Source organism: Scyliorhinus torazame, chromosome 7, assembly GCF_047496885.1.
Source record: "Scyliorhinus torazame isolate Kashiwa2021f chromosome 7, sScyTor2.1, whole genome shotgun sequence".
NCBI classification, from domain to species: Eukaryota; Metazoa; Chordata; class Chondrichthyes; order Carcharhiniformes; family Scyliorhinidae; genus Scyliorhinus; species Scyliorhinus torazame.
The window spans coordinates 34,739,027-34,760,597 of record NC_092713.1 but is presented as its reverse complement, the minus strand read 5'-3'; the positions used below and the strand labels follow the sequence as shown (position 1 = coordinate 34,760,597).

Genomic DNA, 21,571 nt, shown 5'->3' with positions numbered 1-21,571 from the left:
GACCCAAAGAACCTGTTCAGCTCCTCAGCCATTTCCCGTCTCCTATTATTAAATCTCCTTCTCATCTTCCAAAGGACCAATATTTACCTTAGCCACTCTTTTTTGTCTCATATATTTGTAGAAGCTTTTACTATCTGCTTTTATGTTCTGAGCCAGTTACTTTCATACTCTACCGTGCTCTTCTTTATGGCTTTTTTAGTAACTTTCTGTTGTCCCCTAAAGACTTCCCAGTCCTCTAGTCTCCCACCAATTTTTGCCACTTTGTATGTTTTTTCCTTCAACTTGATACTCTCCCTCACCTCCTTAGATATCCACGGTCGATTTTTCCCCTTTCTACCGTCTTTTTTGTCGGTATGAACCTTTTCTGAACACTGTGAAAGATCGCTCGGAAGGTTCTCCACTGTTCCTCAACTGCTTTACCATGAAGTCTTTGCTCCCAGTCTACCTTAGCTAGTTCTTCTCTCATCCCATTGTAATCGCCTTTGTTTAAGCACAAAACACTAGTGTTTGATTTTACCTTGTCATCCTCCAACTGTATTTTAAATTCCACCATATTGTGGTCGCTCCTTCCAAGAGGATCCCGAACTATGAGATCATTAATCATCCTGCCTCATTACACAGGACCAGATCTAGGACCGCTTGTTCCCTTGTAGGTTCCATTACATACTGTTTCCAGGAAATTATCCGGGCACATTCTCTAAACTCCTCCTCAAGGCTGCCTTTACCAACCTGGTTAAACAATCGATATGCAGATTAAAATCTCCCTTGATAACCGCTGTACCATTTCTACATGCATCCGTTATTTCTTTGCTTATTGCCTGCCCTACCATCCTGTTACTATTTGGTGGCCTATAGACTACTCCTATCAGTGACCTTTTTGCCTTACTATTCCTGATTTCCACCCAAATTGATTCAACCTTGTCCTCCATAGCACCAATATCATCCCTTACTATTGCCCGGATGCCATCCTTAAACAACAAAGCTACACCACCGCCCTTACCGTCCATTCTATCCTTTCGTATAGTCTGATACCCTTGGATATTTAACTCCCAGTCGTGACCATCTTTTAACCATGTTTCGGTAATGGCCGCTAAATCATAGTCATTCACGATGATTTGCGCCATCAACTCATTTACCTTATTTCGTATACTACGAGCATTCAGGTGCAGTGCACTTATACTGTTTTTTATGTCTTTGATATGAATCCTAACACCTTGATCAGTAACTTTTCGCAATTTATTTTTCCTCTTACCCTTTCTCCTAATTTCCTTGTCTTTGAACCCATATCTCTACATAATAACCTGTCACGTACCTGCTGCCTTGATCTCCATTAATCATTATACTGCCCATAGCTTTACATTTCCCTTCCCCCCCCCCCCCAACTTGCTAGTTTAAAGTCCTTGTGACCACCCTATTTATCCTATTCGCTAGAACACTGGTCCCAGAATGGTTCAGGTGAAGACCGTCCCAACGGTACAGGTCCCTCCTGCCCCAGTACTGATGCCAATGCCCCATGAAATGGAATCCCTCTTTCCCGCACCACTCCTTTAGCCACGTGTTAACTTCTCTAATTTTCTCAACCCTATGCCAATTGTCCCTATGTGACAATCATCACAAATCCCCTCAGCAATTGAAGACTGCTAGCGTAAGTGGTACTTATGAGAAGTTTTCTTTCCCCCCCCCCCCCCCCCCCTTCTGCCTATAATACTGTGAACACATTTACAGTTCAAAGCTCATTATGAGTTGGGACTAGGTGATGAAGGTGAATAATGTAGAGAAAGAAAAAGAGAATTGACAAAGACGAGACTTGGAGAGAGCCTTGAATGGAGGTGGCAAAAGGTTTATGGGTAAAGATGTAACTCACTATTGAAGCAGAAAATGTGGAATAATTTGTCACTGATAAATGTAAATAGAACAAATAAGGACAATGAAATTAGAACAATAATCTATTTTAATTATTATTCCTGCCTTTTTAAAAAAATTATTTGTTCATGGGATGTGGGCACTGCTGGCCAGGACAGCATTATTGCCCATTCCTAATTGCTCTGAACTGAGTGGCTTGCTCGGCTATTTCAGAGAGCATTCTGAATACCAGCATAGGGGCTGCTTTAGCACAGTGGGCTAAATAGCTGGCTTCTAATGCAGCAGCGGGGGTTAAATTCCCGTATCCGTCTCCCCGAACAGGCGCCGGAATGTGGCGACTAGGGGCTTTTCACAGTAACTTCATTGAAGCCTACTTGTGACAATAAGCTACTATTATTATTATTATTATTATTATTATTATTATTATTAGTCAACCACTTTGCTGTCAGTCTGGAATCACCAGGTAAGGATGGCAGATTTCCTTCCCTAAAGGATATTAGTGAACCAGATGGGTTTTTAACAAACAATCAACAATGGTCATCATTAGACTTTTAATTCCAGATTTTTATTGAATTCAAATTTCAACATCCGCTGTGGTAGGATTTGAAACCCTCCCCTGAACATTACCGTGGTTCTCTGGATTACTAGTCCAGTGACAATAGCGCTACACCATTGTCTCCCTTTATTCTAATCAATTCTGGAGAATGCAATTCCCATGCTAAATGGGGATCTGTGTTTTTAGTTTAACTTCAGGCTGAACAGTGGCTTCCACAATCCATGAAAATTTGGTCACCACAAGTCATGTATATACTCCACATGTCCGGTTAACTATATTCCATTAACTATATAGCCACCTGAAGCTTGAATAAGGTTAATAAAGCATTTGTGTAAATTTGTGAGCGTGGTTGAATGTACTAAAGCATGCACTGATTCCTCAAATGTTTTACGAGTTTTCTGTAACAACTTCGTTTTTGTACAAATATAAAGTGAAATGGAAGGGAAGTGCAATGTTTTGTTATAATGTGTTAATATCGCCCCCCCCCCCCCCCTTTGCAAATGTAACAGTGATATATTTTATGTCGGCAGGGTTTTAGGTTGTCAGAAATTGAAAGGGAATCTTCAGAAATGGCATCTTCCAGTGAGATCCTAAATGAGGAGAAGGATCTAAAATGGAAGAGAAATGACAATGAATCAGGTTTGTAGCTTGATATATAATTGTATACCTGGTACAAAAGCAAAATACTGTAAATGTTAGAAAATGCCTTTGGGAGCATCTGTGCACAGCGAAACAGAATTAACGTTTCAGATCAATGGCTTTTCATCAGAGCTGGAAATAGATAGAGGGTATGTTTCCAACCTTTTCCCGTTTTGATGAAAGGTTTTTGATCTGAAACGTTACATGTTTCTCTATCCACAGATGCTGCCAAACTTGCTGAATATTTTGAGCTTTTGCTGTGTTTATTTATCAACATAGTGGACAGGACTCCCTGTTCGGAGTCTTAAGTGCTGCCTCCAGTGGAGAATCGGGACTCACCACAGCTGACGTTAGGAGCATTCCCCAGGTGCTATTCCCCTTCCTCTGTCATGCAAATTTATGCATGGCAGCAAGCGGGCTGGTTTCCCTGCCCGGTCTTGGACCTCCGTTTTGAATGGGCACCAGCAGCCCCCCTCCAACCACAGGAATTCCAGATCATGACACACACTCATGAAGGTGACCTGACCACTCAACCCCCGGCATTGTACAAGGGTACACTCCCCCCATGGCATCAAGGCACTGACACCTTGGCACTGACACCCAGCCTGGCATGATAGTCAAGGGGATGAGCCCATTGCTCCTGTGCCTCTTTGCCACTGCCAGGCTGCAGAGCGAGGGTCTCTCAAGGGTCCTGGGGTTTGGGTGGGCTTGGGTTGTGGTGGAGTGGTGGAAACCTGGACCCTCCCCAGGAGGGGGGTCTAGTGTCTGGACTGTCCTTTACAACCCTCAGAAACCTGGAGATCACTATTGGCATGGTGATCTTGGGCAACCCTCTCTTTAAATTCTTCATCCTGGTCTGATCTGCTTAAATGCTGAAGTGGCCTTCTCACTCTGAACTGCTTTGCCTGACCGGTGCAGAGCAGATCAGACAGTTAATTGAAGGTTCCAGTCAAGACGACTTTCCCTTTCCTCACACCGGCTCCCTCAGCCCCATGATTATAAAACTGCTGCTTTTTGTAGTGTCAGAGCCTTCCTAGAAAGTCCACAGCACTTAAAATCTGAGTCCCCTGAGATACTTCAGAATGATAAGCATGATAGCTTAATGGTTTCAATAGAGCTTCCAGAAGGTTTATTTATTTATATTTCCCTTCAACTTGAATGAATCTGAAGTACCCACCATTGATTTTGACCACAATGTTTATAAACATTCTTGTTATGGATTGACAACTCCTCACCACAGCTTTGGTTACAAAAGAGGAAGTGAAACCACGTGGCTGCTTTGAAGGGGTCAAGAGCTGTCAATCATAACAAGAGTGTTTAAACATTGTGGTTAAGACCAATGGAGGGTACTTGAGATGCATTAAAGCATGAAGGGAAAGATAAATAAACAAACCCCCTAGAAGTTGTGTCTGAATCATTAGCTTTCAGTTACAGACTCTAGTGAAAGGTACTGCTCTGAAATTGAATAGATGCTTAGTGGTTCAAAGGATCTCACGATTTGAAGTCTTTTCAAATGTTGAGGATTTTCTGAAAGGCTCTGACACTTCACAAAGCTGCAGTTTCAAAGGCATGGGGCTGAGAGAGCAGACGTTGGGAAAGGGAAAATGTTCCTGCGGTGATTCTTCACTGAACTGCCCGGACTGCTCATCAGTTGTCAGGCAGAGCAGTTCAGGGTGAGAAGGCCACTTTACGCTGACCAGGGTGATGCTGTTGAACAGAGGGCTGCCTGAGATCACCATGCCAAGGTTGACCTTCAGGTTGTCCAGGGCTGGAAGGGGCAGTCCAGACATGGGACCACCCCTCCATCCCAGGGGAGGGCCCTGGGGTCAAGTCCTCGCCCATAGCCCTCACCCACCCAACACCCAGGGCCCTTGGGAACCCCCTTCTGACAGCGGCAGAGGGGCACATGAGCAATGGGATGACCACCTCTTATTAATAATAATAATCTTTTTTTGTCACAAGTATGAAGTTACTGTGAAAAGCCCCTAGTCGCCACATTCCGGCGCCTGTTCGGATAAGCTGGTACGGGAATTGAACCTGCGCTGCTGGCTTTGTTCTGCATAACAAACCAGCCGTCTAGCCCACTGAGCTAAACCAGCTCTTAACTATCTCTTCCTACCCCCCTGGGCCCACTATGCCATTGTTGCACTTGGCTATACCAAAGCCCACCCAGTGGATTTCCCCCTGTGGTGCTCAAAGCAGCGAACGGGGTGGGGAGAATCTGGCTTCCAACCCATTAATTTCATGCAAATCAGCACTTTGCATGTTCCCGCCGGGGTGGGTAGCCTGCTACAGGTGGTGGCATAGGGGTGAAGACTGGGGACAGGTATGCTGCCTTGCGCCAAACCCGCTTTTCGGCCGACGCTCCATTCTCTGCCCGATCATCCCCATCGCAGCGGAGAATGGAAAAACCTGGCCCGTGATTGTTTTTGAGATTTCAAGAGTTAAGTAAAAGCAATCATTGAAATCACTTCCTTCAAATTAATTTGATAATAGTGGTATCAAGCTAGAGTAATATTACTACCACGTGGCAATAAGATTATTTAAGTTAATATGCAATATTTCACGAAAGTAAGTCATGGGCTAGATGTCGGTGGAAGCGTTCTCATCTCTTATTCAGACAATCTTGGGTTCAAGCCCCACTTAAAGTTTTAGTACATTTGACACTCCTAGCCCAGCAAGGAGGGAAAAGTGCTTTGCTTGTCCTCAAAAAAAGGTAGGGCCGATTCAGCAACCCCATCGTGCCGGCGGTGATCCAGGCGCAACGGGTAAATCACGAGTGAGCCCCAAATCAAGCTCCGCGCTGGCCCAATTGCGAGTCACCCGACACTCTCTGCCCACCCACTGCAATCTGGATCTCGCGCCCGCTGGTGAGAACTGGATATGAAAATTTAAATAAGTCTGAAATACCTGGACGCCAGATTCACCCGGCGCCCGAGACTCGCCGGACGCTCCTGGGAGACCTCCCCAGGGCGCTGTTCAGTACTAGTCCCCACAAACGTGGATGGGCCGTAACGAGGTGCGGTCAGCCAGGCCATGGTGGTCGGCGACAAGGCAAGGTGGAATTCTTGGCACTCTCCCTTTGCACAATTACACTGCCAGGCCAGCAGTTCCAGGGTACCCTGATGCCAGTTTAGCACTGCCAAGGGTCAGGCCCATTGTGGCCTTGCCAAGTAGAGGGGGCCTTCCCAAGATAGGGTGGTATAGTAGGGGATCAAAAGAAAAGGGGGGGCTTGAAAGGGATTGGCGGGGGACTTCCGGGTGCGGCGATGACCAGCTGAGTCGCACGTTTCGGCAGCTCCCTGTGAAACGGACTTTTGGGCTCTTGATAGGAGCCCCAACGGCAATTTTAACGGCTGAAAACACCGTGCGGTAAACCAGAAGGGTGTTCCCCCTGGACACGGATGGAAAAAGGAGAGGAAAGTGGCCGGATTGCAGCGGATCCTTTGGAACAACGGCAAGGAAGGCAAGCAGAAACCAAGATGGCGTCGGAAGGTGGCAGTTTCATATGGGGCCCTGAACAACAAGAGTTTTTGAAACGCTGCGTGGAGGAGATAAAAAAGGAAATGAAGAAAGAGTTGTTGGCCCCGATATTACAGGCGATTGAAGGGCTGAAAGAGGAACAAAAGACCCAGGAGCAGGAGCTTCGGGTCGTGAAGGCGAAAGCAGCAGAGAATGAAAACGACATACAGGGCCTGGTGGTGAAGTCGGAGATACAGGAGGCACACCAGAAACGATCTGTGGAGAGGTTGGAGGCACTGGAAAATAACGCAAGGAGGAACAACTTGAGGATTCTTGGCCTTCCTGAAGGTGTGGAGGGGGCGGACGTCGGGGCATATGTGAGCACGATGCTGCACTCGTTAATGGGAGTGGAGGCCCCGACGGGTCCGTTGGAGGTGGAGGGAGCATACCGAGTTATGGTGCGAGGATCGAGAGCAGGAGAAGCTCCCAGAGCCATAGTGGTGAGATTTCTCCGTTTTAAGGATAGAGAAATGGTCCTTAGATGGGCGAAGAAAACTCGGTGTAGTAAATGGGAGAACGCGGTGATCCGCGTCTATCAAGATTGGAGTGCGGAGGTGGCGAGAAGGAGGGCGAGCTTTAATCGGGCCAAAGCGGTACTTCACAAAAAAAAGATAAAGTTTGGAATGCTGCAACCGGCAAGACTGTGGGTCACATATCAAGGGAGGCACCACTACTTTGAGACGGCGGATGAAGCGTGGACTTTTATTGTAGAAGAAAAATTGGAATGATTGGACTACGAAAATGAACGTTTGGACAAAGTGGTGGGACGAGTGGGGGGGGGGGCGAAGAGGGATTGTATGATTAATCCTGCGGTATGGTAACTTTTCTTTCTCCCACAGGTGGTGATGGGGGGAGGTGGGGAGGGAGAAGAGATGGGGCGTTGGCCATGGGAGTCGGGGCCGATGGAGAGGCGCGGGCTTGGTTCCCGCGCTATGATAATTATGGCGGGAATAGAGAAGCAGGAAGGAGGGGGCGCCGCACGGGGCGAGCCGTGATCACGGGGGGAAGCCGAGGTCAGCCAGAGTTTGCTGACTTCTGGGAGCAACATGGGGGGAGTAATCACGCTAGCGGGGGGTCTAGCGGGGGGGGGGGGCGGGGGGAATTACTGGGTTGCTGCTGCTGGGGAAAGGGGGGAGTGGGTACGGGAAAGGATGGGCGGGGGGGCACCGTCTGGGAGAAATACAGCTGCGTGGGAACTGGGCGAGAAGCTGGAAAAAGATGATGGCTAACCGGCAAGGGGGGGGGGGGGTGGGAAGCCCCCCAACTCGGCTGATCACGTGGAACGTGAGGGGGCTTAACGGGCCGATAAAGAGGGCACGAGTACTCGCACACCTTAAGAAACTTAAAGCAGATGTGGTCATGTTACAGGAAACGCACCTGAAACTGATAGATCAGGTTAGGTTGCGCAAAGGATGGGTAGGGCAGGTGTTCCATTCGGGGCTGGATGCGAAAAACGGGGGTGGCTATATTAGTGGGGAAGCGGGTAATGTTCGAGGCAAAGACTATAGTGGCGGATAACGGGGGCAGATACGTGATGGTGAGTGGCAAATTACAGGGAGAGATGGTGGTGTTGGTAAACGTGTATGCCCCGAATTGGGACGATGCCAATTTTATGAGGCGAATGCTAGGACGCATTCCAGACCTAGAGACCGGAAAGCTGATAATGGGGGGAGACTTTAACACGGTGTTGGAACCAAGGCTGGATAGGTCGAAGTCCAGGACTGGTAGGAGGCCGGCAGCAGCCAAGGTGCTTAAGGATTTTATGGAGCAGATGGGAGGGGTGGACCCGTGGAGATTCAGTAGACCTAGGAGTAAGGAGTTCTCGTTTTTCTCCTATGTCCATAAAGTCTATTCACGCATAGACTTTTTTGTGTTGGGTAGGGCATTGATCCCGAGGGTGAGGGGAACGGAATATACGGCTATAGCCATTTCGGATCATGCCCCACACTGGGTAGACTTGGAGATAGGGGAGGAAACAAGAGGGCGTCCACCCTGGAGAATGGACATGGGACTAATGGCGGATGAGGGGGTGTGCTTAAGGGTGAGGGGATGCATTGAAAAGTACTTGGAACTCAATGATAATGGGGAGGTTCAGGTGGGAGTGGTCTGGGAGGCGTTGAAGGCGGTGGTTAGGGGGGAGCTGATATCAATAAGGACACATAAAGGGAAGCAGGAGAGTAAGGAACGGGAGCGGTTGTTGCAAGAACTTTTGAGGGTGGACAGACAGTATGCGGAAGCACCGGAGGAGGGACTGTATAGGGAAAGGCAAAGGCTGCATGTGGAATTTGACTTGCTGACCACAGGCACTGCAGAGGCACAATGGAGGAAGGCACAGGGTGTACAGTATGAATATGGAGAGAAGGCGAGCAGATTGCTGGCACACCAATTGAGGAAAAGGGGAGCAGCGAGGGAAATAGGGGGGGTGAGAGACGAAGATGGAGAGACGGAGCGGGGAGCGGAGAGAGTGAATGAAGTGTTTAAGACATTTTATAAAAAATTGTATGAAGCTCAACCCCCGGATGGGAGGGAGAGAATGATGGAGTTTTTGGATCGGCTGGAAATTCCCAAGGTGGAAGAGCAGGAAAGGATGGGATTGGGAGCACAGATCACGGTAGAAGAAGTGGTGAAAGGAATTAGGAACATGCAGACGGGAAAGGCCCCGGGACCGGACGGATTCCCAGTTGAATTTTACAGAAAATATTTGGACTTGCTCGCCCCGCTACTGACGAGGACCTTTAACGAGGCAAAGGAAAGGGGACAACTGCCCCCGACTATGTCAGAAGCAACGATATCGCTTCTTTTAAAGAAGGAAAAGGATCCGCTACAATGCGGGTCCTACAGACCAATCTCCCTCCTCAATGTAGATGCCACGGTATTGGCCAAGGTAATGGCAATGAGAATAGAGGAATGTGTCCCGGGGGTGGTTCATGAGGACCAAACTGGGTTTGTGAAGGGGAGACAGTTGAACACGAACATACGGAGGTTGCTAGGGGTAATGATGATGGCCCCACCAGAGGGTGAAACGGAGATAGTAGTGGCGATGGATGCCGAGAAAGCATTTGATAGAGTGGAGTGGGATTATCTGTGGGAGGTGTTGAGGAGATTTGGGTTCGGAGAGGGGTATGTTAGATGGGTGCAGCTGTTGTATAGGGCCCCAGTGGCGAGTGTGGTCACGAATGGACGGGGATCGGCATATTTTCGGCTCCATAGAGGGACAAGGCAGGGATGTCCTCTGTCCCCATTACTGTTTGCACTGGCGATTGAGCCCCTGGCGATAGCGCTGAGAGGTTCCAAGGGATGGAGGGGAATACTTAGGGGAGGAGAAGAACACCGGGTATCTTTATATGCGGATGATCTGCTACTATATGTGGCGGATCCAGCGGAGGGGATGCCAGAAATAATGCGGATACTTGGGGAGTTTGGGGATTTTTCAGGGTATAAATTGAACATGGGGAAGAGTGAGCTGTTTGTGGTGCATCCAGGGGAGCAGAGTAGAGAAATAGAAGACCTACCGTTGAGGAAGGTAACAAGAGACTTTCGTTACCTGGGGATCCAGATAGCTAAGAATTGGGGCACATTGCACAGGCTAAATTTGACGCGGTTGGTGGAACAGATGGAGGAAGATTTCAAGAGATGGGATATGGTAGCATTGTCAATGGCAGGGAGGGTGCAGGCGGTTAAGATGGTGGTCCTCCCGAGATTCCTCTTTGTGTTTCAGTGTCTCCCGGTGGTGATCACGAAGGCTTTTTTCAAAAGGATAGAAAAGAGTATCATGGGTTTTGTTTGGGCCGGGAAGACTCCGAGAGTGAGGAAGGGATTCTTACAGCGTAGTAGGGATAGGGGGGGGGCTGGCACTACCGAGCCTAAGTGAGTATTATTGGGCCACTAATATTTCAATGGTGAGTAAGTGGATGGGAGAGGAGGAAGGAGCGGCGTGGAAGAGATTAGAGAGGGCGTCCTGTAGGGGGACCAGCCTGCAGGCTATGGTGACAGCCCCATTGCCGTTCTCACCAAGGAACTATACCACGAGTCCGGTGGTGGTAGCTACACTGAAGATTTGGGGACAGTGGAGACGACATTGGGGAAAGACCGGAGCACTGGGGGGGTCCCCGATAAGAAACAACCATAGGTTTGCCCCGGGGGGAATGGATGGGGGATATGGAATGTGGCAAAGAGCAGGTATAACGCAATTGAAAGATCTATTTGTGGATGGGAAGTTTGCGAGTCTGGGAGCGCTGACCGAGAAATATGGGTTGCCCCAAGGGAATGCATTCAGGTACATGCAATTGAGGGCTTTTGAGGGCAACAGGTGAGGGAATTCCCGCAGCCCCCGACACAAGAGGTGCAGGACAGAGTCATCTCAAAGAAATGGGTGGGGGACGGTAAGGTGTCGGATATATATAGGGAAATGAGAGACGAAGGGGAGACTATGATGGACGAACTAAAAGGGAAATGGGAAGAAGAGCTAGGGGAGGAGATTGAGGAGGGGATGTGGGCAGATGCCCTAAACAGGGTAAACTCGTCGTCCTCGTGCGCCAGGCTAAGCCTGATTCAGTTTAAGGTATTACACAGGGCACATATGACTGGAACACGGCTCAGTAAATTTTTTGGGGTGGAGGATAGGTGTGCGAGGTGCTCGAGAAGCCCAGCGAATCATACCCATATGTTTTGGTCTTGCCCGGCACTACAGGGGTTTTGGATGGGGGTGACAAAGGTGCTTTCGAAAATAGTAGGAGTCCGGGTCGAACCAAGCTGGGGGTTGGCTATATTTGGGGTTGCACAAGAGCCGGGAGTGCAGGAGGCGAAAGAGGCCGATGTTTTGGCCTTTGCGTCCCTAGTAGCCCGGCGCAGAATATTGCTAATGTGGAAAGAAGCCAAGCCCCCGGGGGTGGAGACCTGGATAAATGATATGGCGGGGTTCATAAAGTTAGAGCGGATTAAGTTCGTCCTAAGGGGGTCAGCTCAAGGGTTTACTAGGCGGTGGCAACCGTTCGTCGAATATCTTGCGGAAAGATAGATAGGGGAGAACAAAGAAGGCAGCAGCAGCCGCCCAGGACTTGGGGGTGGGGGTGTGTGGCCTGAGACGAGGCAGTTGCCAATTAGGGATAGTTTTTATTTTTTGTTATTTAATATTTATTTATTTGTTGTTGTTTTTGTTTAAATTTAAAAAGGTCATTATTATCTGTATTGTTACAATGTTGTGTAAAGGATGCACAATGTACTGTGTTGGTTGACCAAAAATTTTCAATAAAATATTATTTAAAAAAAAAGAAAGGGATTGGCGGGGTGGCGATTATACCTACCAGACAAAATTATTCCCCAATCTGTGAGGAGCACGTGGAAATCCCGTGGCCTCAGCGAGGAGAACCTCCCCGAGGCCAAATAAAGGCAAAATGCCATTGGACAGTGAGATGTTTCTCAGCACTGCAGCCACTGAGAACCCCCGCTAAACACGCTATTCAGCAGAATTTAACTTCAACTGAATCGCACCCATAGACTCTGGACCATGATTATTGATCATTAAATTCATGCAAATGTTTATTTAGCTTATCACTACGTTGAGAACTAATGCTTATCACTACTTTGACAACTTATAACAGTGTAAATTATATGACTTTTTAGGTTCAAATGTGTCTTTCAATGCAGAAGATCCTGTTGTATTGCGGAAAGGTCTACAAAGTCCTCAAAAATCAGGTGTGCTGAAGAACAGCAAGTCATCATTAATTGACAAAGCCAGTCAACAGCTTGTTAAAGTCAATTTGCGACCTCCCAGGTTGAAACCAGTTATTCCAAGACCTGCAAGCTTGCCTGTTCCTGAAACCATGATTTCTTACACCCTGAATGACAAAAATTCAAAAGGATGCAGCAACACAAACCGTGAAAGGAGCCCTATTATTGAGGAAATCCCAGAGGTGAAAATTCCAGCTCGCGCACCTACATGCTGCAGATATTCGTACTATGATACCCAATCATTACGTAGAACTTGGGACAAACAGTATAAATGTTATGATATTACTCAGAAGACAGCAATGATTATGGCAAATGCTGCTGCAGAAAACAAAGCCAATGACAATTCTTTCTCCCCATCTCTTACCTGTAGTGCTGGCAATAGCTTTGCAAGTAGTTTACTTCCTAATAAGCCATATACGGTGACTGTTAAGCCAGTAAGGACCACAAAGTCTGATGGGAGTTCATCAGAGTCTCCCTCCCTTTATGTATTTCGTCCTCCAAGAACCTTGCAACCTCCACCTGGCACTTTTTACAAACCTCCCTCTAATACAATCAAGCATACTGGAGATTCTTTGTCCAAACCTGTCGCAGCATTAACTGATTGCTCTGACTCTGTACAAGGTGGCAATGGAACATTTAATCCTATAGAAAGTAATGAAAATGGTGTCAAAAAGAAAATGGAGAATCCAAGTCCAGCCAAAGAAGCCCAAGGAGAACATAAACTGACATATCAAAGACTCCGATCACGACGCATTCCATCAGACTTTGAATACAGAGAAGCCCATTTTGTTTAAAGGCCAATAACCTGAACTCTAGTGTTAATCTACCAAGTTACCTTTTCATATAATTGAGAAATGTTTTATTTTTCTAAATTGAGGAAACAGTGCCATAACATAATCTGGAACACAAAACTATGACAGTGAAGATGCACCTTGAAGAGAAGTTCCTCTAGGTAGCTATATATCAACATAAGTGTTTCAATGTTCATATTTCTGAAACTATCCTAACTTTCTAACAAAGGCTCAAGCAATTAATCTGAGATATTAATATTGAGTTCTAAATTAATTGATTTTAAAATGCTAAAGTAATATACCAGTCGAAGTGTATGTTTACCCAGTAAGAGAAATGCTAAATACATGGCACGATATAACTAACAGCCATACTTAATGGCAATAGTAATATGATAATTATAGAATATTTTGTAATCGCCCAAAGTCTTATAAGCTTTGCATCTTCCGCTGCCATTCTTAATTGTGCAATCAAAACTTACTATAGCAATCTTTAAAAACTGCACAAACAGGCCAAATGGCATGTTCCTTCATGTGCAGAACCCTGAAATGTTTCAATTGTAATGTTTTATCCATATATTCTAAACAAAGAGACTTCTTAAGTGCAAAACTGTAATGCGGGATATTCCGGCTCCACGCCTCCGGGATCATCTGTTCCCACCGAAAGCCAATGGACTTTTGGCTTGTCCGCTGCATCCCCCACTGACGAGTCCCATTACAGCGGGTCTGGAAAATCCCAGCCTCAGTCTTCACTTTATATTGATGTTTGTAGTCTAGTCAGTGGCCAAAATGGTGTACTTTTAGGGACTGTATCTTAAAATGTGAATTGGAACATAACCTTTTAATTTGTGCTTCAGTTTCTTATTTATATATGTTCATTTTGTTGCATGTATGATTTTTGTTTACATTACTTTTTACACGAGACACTAAGCTAAATATTTTAATTCTTGTATATGAAATGTAATGAATTGAAAAAGTCTTAACCTTTTCAAAGTTGCCTTATGTAATTTATTAAAATTTAGGTTTTATATATGTATATTCTATAAATGTTACATTTATGTAAACTAACTGGACACAATCATATAAGACAATTATGAACTTCTGTTTTTTTTTGTTATATTAGTAATGCTTTTAGGTGGATTAGTTAAGCCGTAGCAAATTTTACGATGTAAATTGGCATTGTTTTACATCAATGTTTCTGATGACTACTCAAGAAAGTTGCAATGTTTTATAAGACGTTTTACCAGTGATGCACTGTTTTCAGTATTCCTTCAGATGGGCGATCTGAAATCTTATGACGATCTCAAAAGAAGGAAAGGTGAAACGTGGTTACTTAGACATTATGTGAGCATTTTGATGTTGTATATGTGTTAAAATGTCTAGTGGTTTACAGTTGACACAAGCTATCTTTGGACAGTGAAAATACTGGTGGTGATTACAGAATGAAGTTGAATTGCTTTTTTCTGTATTAATCATTTACTATATTGCAGAATTGGAAATTCTGAACCATAGCCTCCTTGTAAGGCACTAGATTATAATAAATGTTGTTTTTATTTCCTGAAATGTGTATTGGTGAAAACAAAGCTCCGTAATACAAAGAATGTCATGTGCTTTTAACACAATAGCCCAGATTTCACTCCCAGTTTGGGTATTTGGAGACGGGAGAACTCCTGGCTACACAAGTGCGACCTTTTAAAAATGGCTGCCTGGATGTTGGAATTTTAGTCTGGGGATGTACTGGAAAAATGTATTTGTATCTCTAGTTGAACTATCCTTGCCAAATTATGATACTTGAACCTTGTTCTTTGTGTTATTAGAGCTAGGGTGAAGATATTCTAGTATGTATCTTGTCTGTTTAGCTGTGGCTCCATTGTTAGAACTCTCATCTGAATCAGAAGCTTCTGAGTTCAAGTCCCATTCCAGAACTTGTGCATTCAAATCGAGGCGAACATTTCAGTACATCACTGAGGGAGCGCTACACTGCCAGAGGTGCCTTCTTTTCTATGAAATGTTAAATCCCCACTGTAATCCCTCATGGATGTAGAAGATCTAATGGCACTATTTTAAAACGAATAGGAGAGACATCACCAGTTTATTGGCCATCACTGTGGGAAGGACTTTCCAGTTCTGCCTGCCCCTGGACCAGACATCCCCGCCCGAATCAACAAACCTTTCAATGGTCCGTCAAATTGTCTGTCCCACCCATGATTCTCACGGTGAACAGGACTAGAAAATTTACCCCTGTGTTTTTTTCTAAATGTCATTGCCACTGCTGTTCATGGGAGTTGACTGCACAAATTAGCTGTTACATTTCCTGCATTACAACAGTAACTACAATTCAGAAGTACCTCACTGGCTGTAAAGCACTTTGGGGTGTCCTGCAATCATGAAGGGCACCATATAAATTAGTTGCAACAACATCCTCCAACATGTGGCCATCAATTAGCTCTAATGTTCAGGTTCATTTTAGAAGTTGAATGTTGTACAATTCAGACTCTACATGCACAACCAGAACATCAACTCCACAGCAATATCTCAGATGACTATTGTTTCCATCAGTGCTGGATTCAGTCATCCAAAGCCTTTTTGGTGTGCTTGTGTTGTGATGTCATTGGAATTTCATGAGATATCAATGGCCCAAAGAAGCACTTCAGAATAAGCAGATTTTCTTTGAGGACGGACAGGGGAAGCAAAATCGAGCAGAAATTGGAATAGATTTATCAAGATTATAAGAAATACCTGAACTCCACTGTTTTCTTGGTAAATGTAACACGTAACTAAATTTTGCAGATGAACGGGTTCTAACGTTATGCTGAGTTAACTGGCTTCAGCATCTTTGTGGTGAAAGGAAAACCAAGCACAGCTTTTTGCTCTTGCTCACCCAATTGCTCCCAGGCCAAGAGCCCACATTTCAATATGTATATTAATTTATGCATATTTCTTTGTGCCTGGCTAATAGAATCCTAATCACACTTGCATGGGCAAGATGATCATAGAACATACAGTGCAGAAGGAGGCCTTTCGGCCCATCGAGTCTGCACCGGTCATGATAACAACCCACAGCTTACCTGCAGTCTCTTAGTTCTCTAATAATACTGTGACCAATCAGTCCTTGTGAATCTGGCCAAGTGTAAAGATCATTCAGGCACTAATCGAAAAGAAACATACTGTCAATGCTAGAAATCAGACTGATTCCAGGGATGGCGGGACTGTCATACGAGGAGAGATTGACTAGGTTAGGATTGTTCTCGCTGGAGTTCAGAAGAATGAGGGGTGATCTCAGAGACTTAAAAAATTCTAACGACTGGACAGGATTGATGCATGGAAGATGTTCCCGATGGTGCGTGTGTCCAGAACCAGGGGTCACAGTCTGAGGATTCAGGGTAAACCATTTCGGACAGAGATGAGGAGACATTTCTTCACCCAAAGAGTGGTGAGCCTGTGGAATTCATTACCACAGGAAGTAGTTGATGCTAAAACATTGAATATATTCAAGAGGCGGCTAAATAGAGCACTTGGGGCGAATAGGATCGAAGGTTATGGAGAGAAAGTAGGATTAGGCTTTTGAGTTGGATAATCAGCCATGATCGTGATAAATGGCAGAGCAGGCTTGAAGAGCCAAAAGGCCTCCTGCTATCTTCTTTATATCCATGCAAATCGAAGCAATGGCTGGAAATTGCAACTTTGGCAGCAACTGTGGAGAGAGAAACAGTTTAATGTTTCAGGTCAGCAACCTTTCATCAGTACTGGGGAAAGTTAGAAATATATGAATATAAAGAGGAGAGGATATGATTGACAAAAGGGGAGGTGTGTGATAGTACGGAGGGCAGGAGAGATTAAAAAAACTAAAAGGCCAAAAAGTGGGAATGGGACAGTAAAGAAACAAAAGATGTGTCTAGAGGAGGTGCAAATGTCGGGGGCGGGATTCTCCAATCACACGGCAGAGTGTAAACGCCATCGCGTTTTATGACCGTGAACGGACCGCTCCCAGGAATACCTCTGGCCCCTACAGGGGGCCAGCACAGCGCTGGAGCGGTTTGCGCCGCTCCAGCTGGCGCGAACTGTGCGCCACGGGATCTGCGCATGTGCAGTTGCACCGGCGCCAATGAGGACATGCGCAGTGGCGCCGGCGCCAACGTGCGCATGTGCAGTGGCCTTCAACATGCCGGCCCCGATGCAACATGGCGCAGGACTACAGGGACCAGCGCGTAGGAAAGGAGGCCCCCAGCCACAGAGGCCGGCCCGCCGATCGATGGGCCCCGATCATGGGCCAGGCCGCATCGGAGGCCCACCCCGGGGTCGGACCCCCCCACAGACTGGCACCCGACCCATCAACGCCAAGGTCCCGCTGGCTTAGAGCCGGTTAGAACGGCGCCGGCTCTTTTCTTATGGCTGCCCGGCCCATTCGGGATGGAGAATCTGCGGGCTGAGCACGGCCCGCAACCAGCGTTGCGCCAACCACGCCGGCGTCAATGCAGCCGATTCTCCGCTCTATGGAGGACCACGTGCCGGCGGCGTGGCCCCTTCGCGGGGATTCTCCGGCCCAGGGCTGGGAGAATCCCGCCCAGGAATCCTGAGTAGCTGCCATCTGAAAGTAAAGGAAGTTGGAGAAATTAGAAAAAACAAATGAATTTTAAAAAACATGGGCGGAGATTACAATTTAAAATTGTCAAACCGTTGAGTCCAGAAGATTAAAGGGCTGAGCTGAAATATGAAGTGCTGTACCTTGAGAGCACGGCAGAAGGTCAAGGACACCAGGTCAGAGTGTGAACAAGGGTGAGAATTAAAATGACAAGTGACTGGAAACCTGCGATCATGTTTGTGTACGGAGTAGAAGTGATCAGCCAGTCTATGTTTGGCTTTCCTAATGTAGAGACCGTAGTGTGAGCAACAAATACAGAACATAAATTGTGCAAGCATAGTGGTAGAACACAGATTTTGTCTGTCATTCCTGTAGAAGACACGAATAACATCCTGGAAATCCTTGTAAATCAGAAGTTAAAAGGAGGCACTTAAAGCAATTGCAGTCACCAGGAAAGGGTACTGAAAAAGCTGTGAGACTGGACTCTCTGTTTCTGCGGCTAAGTGCCAGCGCCAACGGAGAATCTTGGTGCTCCATGACGGGAAAATGGGTGAGAATCCCTCACCGGTACTGGTGAGGGGCTAGCACCGGCGCCGCGTGGAACACCTGCGGAGAATCACCAGACCATGCATGCGCAGGGCTGACTAGCTGCAGCCGCGCCGGGAAACATCCAGTCGTGCTGGACCACGTACCCGCCAACCTCAACTCCACTGGCCACTCCCCCAGCCCTAGCGGCACGGATCTCGGCCGAGTGTGGCAGCGCTGGACACTGTCCGCAGCCACAATTTCAGGTTCCCGATGGCTGGGACCACACGTGGCCCATGCCATCAGGAGCTTAGCCCATCAGGGCACCGTGGGTGGGCTGGCTGATGATGCGCCAACGGCGCTGCAACTGCTGATGATGCCAATTTGGAGGAGCGGAGCTCACAAAACCGGTGCCTGCCCCGATTCTGGTGTTGAAAGCCATTCTCCGCCTGATCGTCGACCCCGATTTCAGTGTTGGGCTACGGAGAATCCCGTCCATGAGCTTTGAAGGCTGACAAGTCCCCAGGACCTGATAGCCTGCATCTGAAAAAGAAGTGGCAGTTGTGATAGTATAGATGCATTGGTTTTGATTTTCCAAAGTTCCCTAGATTCTGGAAAGGTCCCATCAGGTTGGAAAATACCAAATATAAATTATTTTTTCAAGGAAGGCAGGAAACAACGGCACAGTGGTTAGCACTGCTACCTCACAGCTCCAGGGACCGAGGTTCAATTCTGGTCTCTGGTGACTATCTGGGTGGAGTTTGCACTTTCTCCCCGTGTCTGCGTGGATTTCCTCCGGGTGCTCTGGTTCCCTCCCACAGTCCAAAGATGCAGGTGCATTGGCCTCACTAAATTTCCCCTTAGTGTCCAAAGGGTTAGGTGGGGTTAAGGAGATAGGGTGGAGGCATGGGTTTAAGTATGGTGCTCTTTCCAAGGGCTGGTACAGACTCAATGGGCCAAATGGCCTCCTACACTGTAAATTCTGTGATTTTGCATGGCCAGTTAGCCTTATATCTGCCATGGGGAAAATGCTAAAATATATTGTTACGCCAGTTTTAGCAGGACATGTTGCGATCAGAGTCAACATGGTTTTGTTTGGTTAATTTATTGGAATTCTTTGAGGTGACAATCAATGTGGATCAAGTGTAATTGAATTTCTGAAAGGCATTTGATACGGTGCTACATCAAACATTATAATGTAGAATAAGAGCTCATGGTGTAGGGGATGTATTAGCAGTGATTGAGGATTGGTTAGCTAACAAGAAGCAGAGAGGATAAATGTGTCATTTATGGGTTGGCAGTGGCGTGCCACAGGAATCAGTGCTGGGACCCCACCTATTCACAATCTATGTGCGCAATTTCAGTGGGTGGCACGGTAGCACAGTGATTAGCACAGTTGTTTCACAGCTCCAGGGCCCCAGGTTCAATTCCTGGCTTGGGTCACTGTCTGCGGAGTCTGCACGTTCTCATAACGCCCGATTTGGTGACACGACAAGACCGGTGAATCACGCAAGGGGCCTCTCACAAGATTCAGAACCCCTGAGACATCTCGTGAGATTCATCCGAACCTCGTGAGACATCACGATCTGGATCTCGCCCAGCAATTAACATATTTAAATATGCCATACATCTCATTTAAATATGAATGCGTCGGATTCTCCTGGTGCCCGGGAACGAACGGCCTCCCAGCGAGGCCTGGACCAGCCACTGTTTAGTACTGGACCACACAAATGTGCATCAGGCCTAATGACACTTGTGGGGGTTTTCCAGGGTTTCCCTGGATGGTCGGGGACAGAGTAGGGTGGCCCTCTAGCACCTTGGCGCTGCCTGGGTGGCACTGTCAGGCTATGTTCATAATAATCTTTATTGTCACAAGTAGGTTTACTTTAACACTGCTGTGAAGTTACTGTGAAAAGCCCCTAGTCGCCACACTCCGGCGCCTGTTCGGGCACACGGAGAATTCAGAATGTCCAATTCACCTAACAGCACGTATTTCGGGACTTGTGGGAGAAACCTCACGAAGACACGGAGAATGTGCAGACTCCGCACAGACAGTGACCCAAGCCAGGAATCAAACCTGGGACCCTGGTGCTGTGAAGCAACAGTGCTAACCACTGGTTGAATGTATTGCTGTTAACATTTCTACTGCCCCCACTACAAGTTACTTTCTCAATTCTGGCCCTAACAGCAAGTGCCATGACATTTGGCTATGTAGGGCATCACTGTTGAGACTGAAATATTCAGTATCCACAAGGTCTAACCAGCAGGTAGTCATTGAAGAGCAACTGGGAATGGAAATCTGCAGAGAACCGCTTCCCCAGGACAGTAAAGTCAAATGCAGTGATTAAAAACACAGCCTCGGACTCAAACCCGGGACCTTTGCACCTGATGGTTTCTCCAGTTCATTTACCATCCGGGAGGAATCATGAATTTAAGACAACCTTATCTAAAGGAAGACGTAACTGGTAACTGCACAGTCTGTTGCTGACTGATTGTGTGTGGGCTTGACCTGGCCCCAAGTCCCACAACATACTACGGGTGGGGTTTACTGGCCAACCTGCTGCGTGTCTTTCGACGGAGGCGGCCCGCCAGCGGAATTTACTGACCCCGTCACCAGGAAACCCGTGCGCCGGCGTGGGACCGGAATATCCCGTCAGCGTGAACAGACAGTAGAACGCACCGTAAGTGTGGTTAAATAGCGATGTGCTTCTCACCCAAAAAGCTGGCAAGGAACACCCTGCCAAACGTGCCCAAAAACTAAATTTTTTGATTGAATTAATGGGAATAGCATAAAGTAGGGTTGAGGCCACAAACAAATCAGCCATAATCTCACCAAATGGCTGAGCAGGTATAGGGCTGAATCGCCCGCTCCTAATTCTTGTGTAAATCACTTTCTCCTGAAAGGTGTGTATTGGATTCTTGGATAGTGAGAAAGGAGGTAAAATGGCAGGCTTTGTATCTTCTGCGTTTGTCTGAAAAGGTGTGTAGAACAGGGATTGAGTATTCCAGAGGAAGCAGTCACTTTGGAGTGCTGGGAGGGAAGATGTGTTGAAAATGGTGGAAGATGATCTGGAGACTGGAGATGGAGTAGGTGAGAAGAAGGGGAATCCCATTATGGATCTGAGGGAGGGGAAGGGTAGAGAGCAGAAGTGTGGGAAAAAGAAAGGACCCAATTGAGGCAGGAGCCTGCCAACCTTGGTGAGGTTAGGGTTCGAGAAAGTCAATCAGATGTGCTGGTAAGGAAGGTGCCACCGTCCAAACGAATGCAACTGAGAAACTGGGAGAATGGAATAGCATTAGTATCGAAAATTTTACACCTGTCATATGCCCATGCGTTTATAGACATTTCGACTTTTTTAAATGTAG

General features: G+C 46.8%; 1 protein-coding gene across 3 annotated transcripts in view; it reads left to right on the top strand.

The window, feature by feature from the left end:
- LOC140426136 (rho GTPase-activating protein 29-like) overlaps positions 1-14,661 on the top strand; it is a 130,183-nt gene extending 115,522 nt beyond the window's left edge. For all 3 annotated transcript variants that reach the window (XM_072510538.1, XM_072510539.1, XM_072510540.1), the window contains 2 exons: positions 2,950-3,058; positions 12,203-14,661. In XM_072510538.1, the coding sequence (XP_072366639.1) occupies positions 2,950-3,058; positions 12,203-13,104 (1,011 nt within the window). In that variant the 3' untranslated portion in view covers positions 13,105-14,661. The remainder of the gene's footprint in view (positions 1-2,949; positions 3,059-12,202) is intronic.
- Positions 14,662-21,571: the final 6,910 nt, after the last annotated feature.